The 13,937-nt window shown below is 38.3% G+C and overlaps 1 protein-coding gene across 3 annotated transcripts in view; it reads left to right on the top strand.

Annotated features, from left to right (window-relative positions):
- hdac5 (histone deacetylase 5) overlaps nt 1–13,937 on the top strand; it is a 144,011-nt gene that overhangs the window by 59,534 nt on the left and 70,540 nt on the right. For 2 of the 3 annotated variants that reach the window (XM_028454440.1, XM_028454441.1), the window contains exon 3: nt 4,720–4,806. The exons of the other annotated variant lie outside the window; for it this stretch is intronic. In XM_028454440.1, the coding sequence (XP_028310241.1) occupies nt 4,720–4,806 (87 nt within the window). The remainder of the gene's footprint in view (nt 1–4,719; nt 4,807–13,937) is intronic. 3 annotated transcript variants of the gene reach the window in all.

The following is a 13,937-nucleotide window of genomic DNA, read 5'->3' as shown; positions in this document are numbered from 1 at the left end:
TTTTAGCTTGTCACCAGGAATTGTCGGTGTGACATTGCAAATTCACCTTCCTCTGGAACTATTGGAACTTTTGCCTCGCCAAGGTCTAAGAGGAATTTGACAAGTCTTCTTCAGCTTGTTGATGTTCTGTAGCTTGAGAGATTCTCATGTTTATTGTTAGACTGAGAGTTTCAACATTTTTCTACAGGTATGAGCTCTTGCAACACCGTCCTATGATCTCGGTTCGGCTACCGTGTGGCACAACGGTCAGTATTTGCCTCCAGTCGCCACCAAAGACCATTGTGAAGCCACCGAAATGTACAGTCTGCTGCTTCTAATGCACGGCGATCCATCATCGTCACTTCATCCACAACCTTGAGATGTGCCATCCTAATGAGTGTGGCAGTGTTGTCATGTTCACTGACAGCGCAAGTGGATTCATCAGTGAGAATGAGAGGACATTTTGTTCTACTGTGAAAGGTGGTGCCTTTTGTCAGTAGGGTTTCTGCGATGCCACTTGCGGCTGTTGCAAGAGCCACTTTGCCTTTTGCGTGGACTTTTGTTCAGGATGTGGCACAATACAAAGGTTTTTCCTGTCCCACCACTTGCATCAAGCACGATCATCTTTCCAAGTCCCTGTTCCACGCTCTCTATCACGGTTTTGACAACACTTTGCTGCTCGGGATTAAGTGTGTTTTCTGTTTGAGTAATTTGAGCGTGAAGTTCCTCCATGTTGTGCTCTGTCTTGTGCTGGATGATGTGGGGAGTCTGATTTTGATCATGAAGTGGATTAGGCTCAGGGAGTCCAAAGTTTCCACTCAGTGTGAAACCATGTCTTTCAATATGGTCCTTGAGGTCGAGTAGCACTTGATTCAGAATGTTCTCATTTGACTCATTCATTGCAGTCCTGTGCATGAAGTCTTCACAAAGAACACGTTTGTGCCTTTCCCAAAACTGAAAGTGCTCTCCTCAAAGCACAAACATGAGCATGGTGGCAAATACTTCACGTAGTGCTGGGCCAAAGGTCACATTTGCTGCTTCACTTCCTGGTCATTGTCAACGATGCCATGTGCAATGCAGGCAGCCAGGTAGGTGTCCATGACCACATCTCTAACTTTATGGAGGTCTCTGAAGGAAGTAGGTCCTGGGATACGGTATAACAGGATGCAGAGATAGAACAGTTCAGTAGTGTGTGGGTTGAAGTTAATCATCGGAATACGTTTAACGGTGTTGGCCATGCGGTAATCGTGGGAACTTAGTCTTTTGTTTTTGGAATTGAAATTTTTTACCTGTGTATGTGAAGTGTTGAAATACATCTGGGTACACAATGTGTCGCATGTGTGAGACCTCGCTCGCAGCGTTGCTGGCCAGGCGATTATTACGTTCTTTGCTGGTTTCTGCTGCAAGGTGTCTTGCATCGTGCGCAGCGTTGCTGACCAGGTTATTGCTCTGTTCTTCACCTGTTTGAGCTTGATATTTGATAAATGTTTTAATGTTTTCGTGTCAATATTAAGTTTTCAAGCTGTGGCTGAAATAACAGGTGATTTCTTTTATATAATTTTAAAATACGTAACAAAAATGTTTTAAATAACAGCAAAGCATGACAACAGGTTACATGTATTTTATTTTTTTATTTGGCAGAAAAGCTGTACTTGAATTAAGTCAACAGTAGCATAACAAACTTAGCATCTTCATTGTTTCACCTTATGGAATTAAATTCAGAGGGTCCAGCTCTGATAGTGGGGTCTCCTAACCCTCTTCCCCTGGTCAGGGGTCTGTGACCTTTACTCTACAAGGAACCATTTAACCTCATCTCACCTGGATTAAAGTCCTCCTGGAGCCAAAAAAATACCTTCTCAATGAAGACAATACAGTGTATTAAATTATATACAGTTAAAACTATATGGAATAATGTTTGATTTAATTTGACTTGATTTTTGTTGATTATGTAAATCAGAGGTTCTCAACTGGTCTCACCCTGGGACCCACATTTTAACACGGACATTAAATCGCGGCCCACTTTTTTTTTTTTTTAGAAAATCAACCGACAAAATTTTTAAATTTCAAAAATAGCTGTTGAAAACACACATATATGTTTTTTTAAACATAAATCTGCATATTTTCCTGTGCAACATGCATTTCACAGCATGCCTGTCAAGAAAAGTTTCTTTCAAAATAAAATACAAGTCCAACATGAGAGACATTTAGCATTTATTTATTTTTTAGCTGTCCGCGACAATAAATTGACATCAAGAAATAAAACAGTATCTTGCATCTTCAAATTTTTACACATCTCAGTTTACATGAACACAATGTTATATAAAGAATATTTTTTTATTTAATGTATTTGAAAGGCTACAAAAGTATCTTGAATTTGATAACACATGATCATGTGATCAACACATGATAATTACTCATTTCTTGCCACACATAAAACATGCATATTTAACCTGCACATTGGTGGTTAAATTAATCTGTTCCCACATAATTAAAGTCTCTTTTTTCTTCCACAATAGTGTTTTTGTTGGTTTAGTTATCTTACCAGGGATTTAAAACAGGTGTCGGAAAGTTGATGATCTGTAGATGTTGCAGGAGGTGAAGGCCCCATTAGGCCCCAGATCCGCAGGTTGCAGACCCCTGCTCTGGGAGAACCACAGCTGAACATCTGGCCTGGCATCATAGTCCATCAGTTCTGGTCTCTCCATGCTGGTTCTGATGAGGTCCTCCTCTTTGGTGTGGAATCGTGTATGCGCTGCGCATGTACGCTCTCCACTCGACGCAATCTCTGCCCCACAGGCACTCCGTCACTATGCCTGGCGTGCTCTCCCACCCCAACACCCCCCGATCTCCCCGCCCATGTCCGCTCGTCGTGCTTCCCATGCGCTCTGTTGCTCCGTGTGCCCGGACGTCTGTCCCCACTGTGTGTTTGTCCCAGTGTCCGTGTACGGAGCATGGGCCGTGTCTCTCCCCGGTGTTGGTGAAGCAGCAGCGTGTGTTTGGGGACATGGCAGCGCGTGGAGTGTCCATGTCGGACCCTGATTCACCGGAGGTAGACTCAACAGGACAAGGAAGTTTCCTCCTTTTGAATTTTCCCTCGCACTCACACAGATGCGATTAGACAAAATTTTACACGCACACACTGAAAAAATAGTTGCATATGCGACCAATTTACTCGCAGTGTCGAGCCCTATATAAACACACACATACAGTTCCCTCCAAAAGTATTGGAAGGGCAAGGTTTGTTCCTTTGTTTTTGTTGTATACTGAAGATATTTGAGTTTCAGATCAAAACATGAATATGAGACAAAAGTTCAGAATTCCAGCTTTTATTTCATGGTATTTACATCTAGATGTTATACAACTCAGGACAGAGCACCTTTTGTTTGAACCCACCCTGAGCAAACGTATTGGAAAAGACATTATTAAATTAACTTAAAGTGAATAACATTTATTATTTGGTGGCATAACCCTTACTTGCAATAACTGCATCAAGCCTGTGACCCATTGACTTCACCAGACTGTTGCATTCTTCATGTGAAATACTTTTCCAGGCCTTTACTGCAGCCTTTCAGTTCTTGTTTGTTTCTGGGGGTTTCTCCCTTCAGTCTGCATGATTCTCTATTGAGTTAAGGTCCAGTGATTGACTCGGTCAGTCTAAGACCTTCCACCTTTCCCCCTGATGAAGTCCGTTGTTGTGTTGGTAGTGTGTTTTGGGTCATTGTCTTGTTGCATGAAGAAGCATCTAATGATTAGTTTGGATGCATATTTCTGTAAATTTCCAGACAAAATGGTTTTGTGCTACCATCATGAGTTACATCATCAATAAAGACCACCACACAAACACACACACACACACACACACACACTTAAGGTAAAAGGAAAGTTTAATGCTGCATAACACCAGAAATAATTGGATTTACAAAAAAGTTTGTTCATATGTTATCAATTAAGGTTGCAGTTGATTTAGATATCCTTGTGGGTTTATGAATAAGCAAATAAAAAGAATAGGTATATAGTGTATTTAAGAAATCAACTGAAGAATTTAATTCATGTTTCAAAAGATCAATATTAAAATCCCCAATAAGAATACAAGTCTTATTTTTAACACTTATCATCTCTGGTGTAGAGGACAACGCCTTATTAAAAAATACCAATATCATTTTCAGGTGGCCGATAAATGCAACCAGTGATTAAGGTTTGACCCCCAAAACTGCTCCATTTTGGAATTTCAATAAATGATGTTTCTACCTCAGTTTCAACAAAATGAATACTCAGAACCTCTCTTTCAAAATATTCAAAATCCTCATGTATAAAAATAGAAACTCCGCCACCTTTTTTGTTTTTTCTACAAACATGTACTGCATTATATTGGGGTACAGAGTAAAATTCTTCACTATCCTCATTAAGCCATGTTTCAGTCAGAGCAAACACTGAAAATTTATGTTCTAAAGTTGATAAGAACTACATTAATGCGTCAAAATTCTTTGGTAAGCTACGGACATTTAAGTGAAAGCTCAAATACATTTTGATTTGGTTTACTTTTGAGCAATGCATTAAAGTTCATTTAATTATAATAATTGCGTTTATTATTTGGCCTTAAATTTAGACTGCTTTTAGGAGTAAGGCCATATTGTACAGATGCATAAAAGCTACCAGAGTGTCATAATTGCATTGTCCACAACGTCTCAGAGCATCTTTTACCACACTAATCAAGCAATCATTTCTGTTTCTCTCCTGCAGTCGTGGAGTTGAAGAGCAGCCCCCCATCAGGCATGCAAAGTCCAGTAGGAACAGCCAATGAGCAGAGAGGAGGAAGTGGGGAAGGAGGTGAGAAGGGAGTCCTTTAGAAGACACTATGGGGGAAGTATATTTGGTCACCCTGGTGGACATACACAATAATTGGAAAATCAATATTAAAGTCAAAATGCAACAAGACAAACTGCATTTCCCTAAGTAAATGCAAATGAGAATGCATTAGCCATATCCCTCGGTGTCAGAATTACCTCTCTGAGTCAGCATAATCCTTCGGGGTCAGAATTACCCGTTTTAGTCCGTGGAATCCCTTTGAGTCAGTATAAGGTTGAGCTCAGGTTTCTGTGTCACGAGCTCCGCTTTTGATGTGACGGCGTGGTTGACCATTCAATGTTCTGCGTCACGGGAAGCCGTCGCTTGGCAGTTTACTGTCATGCGGATTGTGGCTGTAGGTTTGTGGTTTCAGAGGAGCAGTTTATCTTCCAGTCACAGGTAAACAATGTTTTGTGTTTTAAGCATCTTAAAAGGCAATTTATTTTGGGATTACTTAATTACACCTAACCATGTGTGCATTGCGTTGGAAATCAACATCAAAACATTGGATTCGAAATGCAAACAAAGTATAAAAGTGTACTAATATTGTCGATCACGGTGTAAATTTTAAACATAACGTCTGCAGTCCTCTGGCACCCTCCTGAGCATGTCGGCCATTGTTTGCAAGTATGCATTCATGTGGGAGCATAAGTACAGTTGTCAATTATGGCCAAATGACAATATATTTGAAGGTTGGATGTACAAAGAGGTGTACATACTCTGAGGTGTTATAAAGGGGTTTATTTGTGGGTGCAAAGTAAAATAGTGTGTGCGATTTCCCTGCTTTAATTTTATGGGACATGTGCATGATAAATGTGTTTGTTGTTTTTTTATACTCATTTATATATATTTTTTGTTTGATGTATTTTTCTGTAATGTATGTTTTTGGAGTCATTATGTGTATTTTTGTATCTTTCTGTTGTCTTTTTGTACATTTTTTGTATAATTATTGTTTTTTGTTGCCATTGTAGTGATTCTGGAGTCATTTTGTGTATTTTTGTATTTTTTTTTATGTAGGTTTGTGCATTGTTGTCATTTTGTGTATTTTTTGTATAAGTATTTAGTTTTGTGTATTTTGAGTCATTTTCATATTTTTGTTGTTTGGTGTATTATTCTGTAATTTATATTTTTTGGTGTAATTTTGTTTGTTTTTGGAGCCTTTTTGTATATTTTTATGCATTTCTGTTGTCATTTTGTGTACTTTTTGTTTAGTTTTTAGTTTTATTTTATTCATTTAGTATATTTTTATTATAAATACTGTGTGTGTGTGCCAGCCATCTCCTCCGTGCGTTATCTATCACACATGCGCACGCGCTTCTTGCACATAATCCGTCGCAGGTTGTTAAGAGAGACACGGTAATTACAGTACGCCAGTTAAGTCAACTATTCATCAGCATGTATGTCTATGCTGTACATGCTGGGGAGTGGTGGCCTAGTGGTTAAGGACGCTGGGCTTGTAATTGGAGGGTTGTCGGTTCAAGCCTCACCTGGGCCGTCACTGTGGGATGTTGAGCAAGTCCCTCAACCCCAAACTGCTCCCCAGGCACCGCAAAATGGCTGCCCACTGCTCCTCAGGGATGGGTTAAATGCAGAGGACGAATTCCATTGATGTACAAACATTACATGGCCAATTAAAGGCGAAAGCCCCGATTTTATTTATTTACAACCCCTCGACTAACAGAGAAGTTTGTCACACCAGTGCCACCACTGGATAAGCCGTGATAATAATAAATGTGTTGATAGGGATATAATATTAATAGTGAAAGTAATAAAAGTAATGTTGTAATGATATTAATGGTAATAATTGCAATAACAAAATAATATAATGAAAATCTAGTAACTATAATACAATAAAAACAATAACAACATAAAATAATAAGGTAATAGCAATAATAATAATACAATGAGATTACCAGTAACTATAAGATAAAAGAATAATACAAAAAAGAATAATATAAGAATAGCAATAACAATAATACGGTAGTAGTACGATTAGTTTGGAATCACGAGAATAATAATAAATAACCATGAAATATTAACTTTAGGGGACATATCATGCTAAATCCACTTTTTTAGCCCTTAAATGCATTTTGATGTCTATTTAGATTGTTTAGAAGCACAGAAAAGTTCAAATTAATCTCTTCAGGTGCTCCGTAGATATCTTTATATTCTGTTTTGGTCATATTTTTCAATCTGTTTCGATTTTTCGATTCTCTATTACGTTTTTTAAACAATAACGTCAGCGGAACTGCCAAATTAGGACATCGACTCCAGGCCCAACACTTCAAGCAATCCGCCATTTTTATTTCTCGCTTTTATTTTGTAGTCCAAGCTGAAGGATGCAGAAGTTTTGAGAGGAGAAATCAAAATGTTTGGTTGTTTGATGTAGTAACCCACATGCTTCATTACACCGTCTCCCAGCATCAGAACCTTTTCAAAGTGCCTGGTTGAGTTTTATTTTTCACGGAAATGTACCACATCTGTGGGTAAGGTCATTTTTGTGTGCGCGAAGCACTTCAAGGATGACTGCTTCAGCAACCTCCACCAGTATAAAGAAGGATTTGCCGAAAGACTTTGTCTGATTGAGGGTTCAATTCCTTCTATCTTTGGAGACGACAAACAGAGCACTTCGGTAAGCTGTAAATAACACTAAAAAGTGTGATGATAAGACGTCCCTGTCATTGTTTTGTTAGCATTAGCAGTTGCACCGTCTTCATATGTTAGCGTCTAAAGTCTAAAGTTTTCATTAGTCATTTCATTTTGCCGATTTTGTCTCCGAAAAGACTGTATTAAAATGCATTTCGTGACGTTAGCTTGGCGCTAGCGTTAGCTCAGTGCTTGTGTTAGCTCACTTGTTAGGGTTCTGCAGGTTCATCATCTTCATTTTCATCTCGCTCCGCCGGGTCAGACTCTGGCTCAAACATGTAAAGTTGGATGGACAAGTCTTCCGTTGTTGACATTGTATAAATAACGTGTGAATAAACTTTTTCTGCGCCGCTACATAGCCATCTCTTCTATCAAACTACAAAAATGGCCGAGCAGGGTGGAGTTGAAACTGGAGAGGGGGCGGGGTATGAAGTGTCTCATTTGCATTTAAAGAGACTGCACCAAAACGAGTTGCTCTTAGAAGCACATCAGAAAAGGGGTAGAAAAGGGGCCTGTGGAGCTATAATAATGAGGAATTCAGACCCAAGCATTGCAGTTCCGCTTTATATAGACCACAACTGTATGATTTATATGTAAAAAGGAAGGATTTAAAACCATGATATGTCCCCTTTAAATGACTTTTAGCGGTACAAAAACGTTTTTAATATTGACCTTTTTTTTTTTTTTTTAACCCAAACAAACTGCTACACGGTGACGTCATGAACCCGGAACCGGAAGTAGCGCGCTCAATACCGTGCTCTTAAGAAGGGGGCCGTAATCATAAAATTAACGTTTTGACCGTTTTGCTTCACCAAATTACTCCAAAATAACAGATGCACACACTTGGTGTATTTGGAAGCCCTCGACTAAGTTTCAGGTCGAACTCTTACCGCATCGGGGAGATATTCGCTCCACACACACACACACAGACCATCCTTGAATTATAGTATAGATACCTGTAGTGAAAATGTGTTTAATGTATTACCAATAAACAAAATCTGTGAACCTTTTTATTAAAAAAAAAAAAAAAAAAACATTAAAAAGACTTTTTTGAAAAATTTTATACTTTTTGGCATACACTTTGGAGAGCCACCATTTTGGTCAGAACATGATGCACTTTTGTTGTTGTGCCCGGTTTGTCGCCTAAAATAAATGTTGCATTGTGGGAGGTCTGTTTACATTGTGGGAAGTGTAGTTTATACCCTCGGCCGAAGGGCATTGTCATGAGTTTGTCGTCCGTCCGTCTGTCTGTCTGTCTGCCCACCAACCATTCTCACGCCAAATCATTTGCACTAATGGGGGGATTCCAGGTAATGAAAAAACATTTTGGTCCGTCAATTTTTTTTGGCAAAAAAACAGGATTTTGAGGATTTTGGAAAAAACGTTGTCGTGGACTGATTTTAAAGAAGGTGGACCATTGATACCTTTCTGTAAGGTGACATTCACTCAGGGCTTTAGATTACTGCTAATATTTTTTTCCAATCTGATAATTTTGGGCGAAAAAATGGCATTTAAAAAAAAAATTCTATTTTTGGACTATGTAGGTGTAAATCTGAAATAATAACCCAGCAACAATTCATGCATCAAAACATTGGTACTAATGGGAGGATTCTAGGTCATGAAGACATTTTTCCAGTCGGCCAATTTTTGGTTTTTGAGGATTTTGAAAAAAACATTGTTGTAGACTGATTTTAAAGAAGGAATGGAGGTGGACATTGATATCTTGCTGTAAGGTGACATTCACTCAGGGCTTTAGATTAGGGCAAAATGTGTTATCTTTGTGTTTGTCACAGAAACTACTATGTAATAAAATTCTATGCATAAACAGGTGAGTAATCATATTTAATAATGTTTTATTCTCCTACCGGTATTATAAATGTAATGGATGAACCATTTCCAACTATAAATTCACTGAACACAATAAATCTATGTAAATAATTTTTCATGACGGTTAATATTTTGAGGATTTTTTAAATGTCAGGCCGAGGCTTTTCAAGTGTGGGCATGTTATGTTTCTGTTAGCTCTTTTCACTAAGCAGCAGTGTGTCACCTCTCCTTCAGTGATAAAAGTGCACCATCCAGGTTGTTTGTTAGGAGAGGATTAAATATCACCTTTCTCACCAACTACCTGCTTCTTGCGCCGACTCAGCATGCAGAATTTACCTAACGGGCAGAGCTGTTGTTAGCAGCAGAAATAAGGCTGTGTAGTTAGGCAAGCAACTGTGATGAAAGCTGAAAGGATGTTTGCTCATTGACGGGAGGATGCGCCGAGGGTCAGCACCTGACGGCGCTGTAAAGAAAAGGTAACTGGTAAGTCAGAGGGAACAATTTGGTGGGGGTGCGATTAGTGCCATGAACACCCGCCCATGTAATCAGAAATGTAGTAGTGCTCTGAACAAGAACGTTTACAAGCTGCATTGAGATTTTCTGTGAAGAAATTCTGTCTGATTTGCATTTGATTGTAGATGTAACTTAGGCTTCATGCCCATTAGCTTAGCCTATTAGGTTAGCCCGCAAATCCCTCTCATCGCAGCTCAGCTTGAAGCGGTCCTCGCATATCACTGAATATATTATATTGTGGATATACTGGAGCCAACGTCTGGATAACTCTGACTTGGTGTTGTTTTAAATATTTTTGTGAGGTTTTTCTCTTGTCGCCATTGTTCAGAAACCGTAGACCAACACAACACTGATGTGTAACAAATATTGATGATGACTAGTTTTGGGAATGTTCACAAGAAAGTCTCACCTATGGTCTCAGTCATTATCAGTGTTGGAGGTGAGCTTTTTACTGTTGAGTCATTGATTGAAACTGATGGTATAATATAGTATAGAAATGTAATGCAGCAGAGAGACTTCACACCTAGGTTTAGCACTGCTGTGGCTACAAATGACTTGGTTTCATTTCAGTTCAGTATTTTAAGGAGAAAAAAGTAAAAGTTGTCTTTGTTGTTGTTTAGCACTATACCAGCGGTCTGCAACCTTTACTCTCAAAACAGCCATTTTGTCTAATCTCACCTGGATTAAAGTCCTTCGGGAGCTGAAAAAAATACCTTCTCAATGTAGACAATAGTGTGTGTAAAGTTCTATACAGTTAAGATTATTTTGAATATTGTTATGTAAGCAATATTTTTTGAATTCATGTATTTGAAGAATAACTTGAATTTGATAGCACATGATCATGTGGGCCAACACACGCTAATTGCTAATTTCTTGCAACATATCAAGCATGCATATTAAGCCGGCTTGTTGGCAATTAAATAAAACTTTCCACACAATTAAAATCTCTATTTTCTTCCAGAATAGTGTTTTTGTTGGCTTAGTTATCTTACCAGGGATTTAAAACTTAAGGTTAGCCACAGGTGCATCTGTAGATGAGGTGAAGTAGGAAGGTGGCAGTTATTGCACAATGTGATTTATGTTTAGGTTTTATCATAATTTTTCTTGAAATAAATGATATTAAACATCAACACCCTCTTTAAGAAATAATGATTTCTTTTATTTTAATTTTACTATAGTGAGTCATCACAAAAGAGACACATAAGGCTTCAGAGCCACAGGTTGCAGACTTTTGCACTATAGACCCATTTCATGTGATATATGCATAATAAATTAGGTGCATGCGCGCAGTTCAGTGCAAAACAACCGGAGAACTGCATTGTACTAGCATCGGCACAAGATTGAAACACTTTTGTTTTTGTATAAAAACAACACAGTGCCATTGTGTTACATTGTTGATTGCACAGATAGGAGACCAACAATCCAGGATTTAAATTTAACAACATACTGGCTGGTGGGCACCCTTTACAGAAGACATGTGGTTCCAGCTGCAGGATGTTGAAGTACATGCTGCTTTGTGCGTAAGTCCCATGCAAACTTCATACAACTGTGTTTTATGACCCTGTCGCTGACTTGTTAACACGTTTGCTTTAACGAGACAAAACTCTGACAATGCCAATATTTGGATGTTTGACAGTAGTTATAAGCATCTAGATACTTGATGTTTTTAGGTTTTCTTTTGTATATATACTGGATTTTTCTATCAGATATGTATAAATGTCTGGCCATTGAACATCAGGCCAGGAGCGCACATCGGATGACCACTCGTTTTCGGGAATGCTGCATGGGTCATGCAATCATTCACCTGTACTTAAAGTGAGTTTCCTTTAATAAGTGGCCACGTCCTCAAGTGACAAGCTTTCTATATAATACCAACTATTTTCAAGCCTTAACAGCGGTTCATTCATTGCCATTTTTCAAGCGTCACATATGTAAACAACATGGTTTCTGCACCGAGTATGTGCGTACATGTCAGTCACGTGTCTCATGTTTGTCCACATTGAAATCTCTTTATACATTGGCTGGAACAAAGTTGCTTATACAATTCATTCATATGGCCATTATACAATACACAGTGTTTCAGCAGAAAGAAAGAAAAAAAATTACGCGATTAACCCAGTAAAATCATGTGATTAATCATGATTATTGATTATTTGTTTGACAGCACTAAATATTATATGTTAACCTGTACTTATAAATGGTAAATGGTTGATTGTGTATATTTTGATTGAAGAAAATAAATGTCTTAGGTTGAAACTATTTTTTTCATTTGACTTATATTTACTTCAATCAACAGAGAAGAGAACTTTCAGACAGTTAATTACAATCTGATGAAATGATCAATGAGGGGAGTGAGCGATTACGTGACTGCTCTGTTTCTATAATGAAATATTCAAAGTTTTTCTGCCAGTACTTTGGATATCCTGTACTTCTAATCTCCCTATTGATTATAAATGTATGACCTGAAAATGTTATTATTCAACCTAGTCTCAATGGGTTAGATAGATAGATAGATACAGTAGATAGATAGATAGATAGATAGATAGATAGATAGATAGATAGATAGATACAGTAGATAGATACAGTAGATAGATAGATAGATACAGTAGATAGATACAGTAGATAGATAGATAGATACAGTAGATAGATAGATAGATACAGTAGATAGATACAGTAGATAGATAGATAGATACAGTAGATAGATAGATAGATAGATAGATAGATAGATAGATAGATACAGTAGATAGATAGATAGATAGATAGATACAGTAGATAGATAGATAGATACTGTAGATAGATAGATACAGTAGATAGATACAGTAGATAGATACATAGATACTTTATTCATCCCCAGAATGGGAAATTTAAGTGCCCAGTAGCATACAGTGTGCCATACATTCCACACACATTCTCATACAGTAAATACATAAATAAAAGGTTAAAAAGTTCCTAAAAAAGATTGTAATAAAAATGCTCATTAGCAGGAGACATTATACAGTCTTATGGTAGCCGGGATAAAAGAGCTCCTGAATCTCTCAGTCCTGCTGCGCATGGACAGGATTCTGTCACTGTGGCTGCTTTTCTGTGCAACCACCGTGTCTGTGTAGGGAGTGATTGTTACCGAGGATGGACTTCATTAAGCTCATCATCCTACTGTCCACCAGTTCTCCAACAGAGCACACACCCTTCTCCATTACTGACACTCACTTAGGAACCAGCTGGTCCACTGTTCCCCCAGCACACAACAGCAAAAAACAGAGCACTTACAACTACTGCCTGGTAGAAGATGTACAGCATCTCAGGACAGCCATCAAAATATCTTAATCTTCTTAGGAAGAAGAGTCTGCCCTGTCCCTTCCTGTAGGCTGTATTAGCATTAGCATTAGCATGCACTGACCAGTCCAGTTTGTGGTCCAGGTGGACACCCAGATATTTACAGTGGTATGAAAAAGTTTGGGCACCCTTGTAAATGTTCATGATTTTCCTTAATAAATAATTGGTTGTTTGGATAACAAATTCCAGTTAAATTTATCATATAGGAAACAAACACAGTGATATTTGAGAAGTGAAATAAAGTTTATATGATTTACAGAAAGTGTGCTAGAATTATTTAAACAAAATTAGGTATGTGCATAAATGTAGGCACCCTTGCATCTTATTGATTTTAATACTCTTAGCACTAATTATTGGAACTCAAAATTGTTTTGGTAACCTCAGTGATCCTTGATCTCCATACACAGGTGAATCCAATCATGAGTCAGGGTATTTAAGTAGGAAAATTCTAGGTGTTTCCTCTTTGCATCTTCTCTGATTAGTGGCAACATGGGAGCCTCAAAACACCTCTCAAATGACCTGAAAACAAAGATTATTCAACATCATGGTTTAGGGGAGGGATACAAAAAGCTATCCCAGCGATTTAAGCTTTCAGTTTCAACTGTGAGGAACATTGTGAGGAATTGGAAGACCACAGGCACAGTTCTAGTTAAGGCCCGAAGTGGAAGACCAAGAAAGATCTCCGAAAGGCAGCGGCGCAGGATGGTGAGAACAGTCACAGTCAACCCGCAGACCAGCTCCAAAGACCTACAACATCAGCTTGCTGCAGATGGTGTCACTGTGCATCGTTCCAC

Source organism: Gouania willdenowi, chromosome 8, assembly GCF_900634775.1.
Source record: "Gouania willdenowi chromosome 8, fGouWil2.1, whole genome shotgun sequence".
In the NCBI taxonomy this organism is placed as follows: Eukaryota; Metazoa; Chordata; class Actinopteri; order Blenniiformes; family Gobiesocidae; genus Gouania; species Gouania willdenowi.
This window is presented reverse-complemented; position numbering and strand designations above follow the sequence as displayed.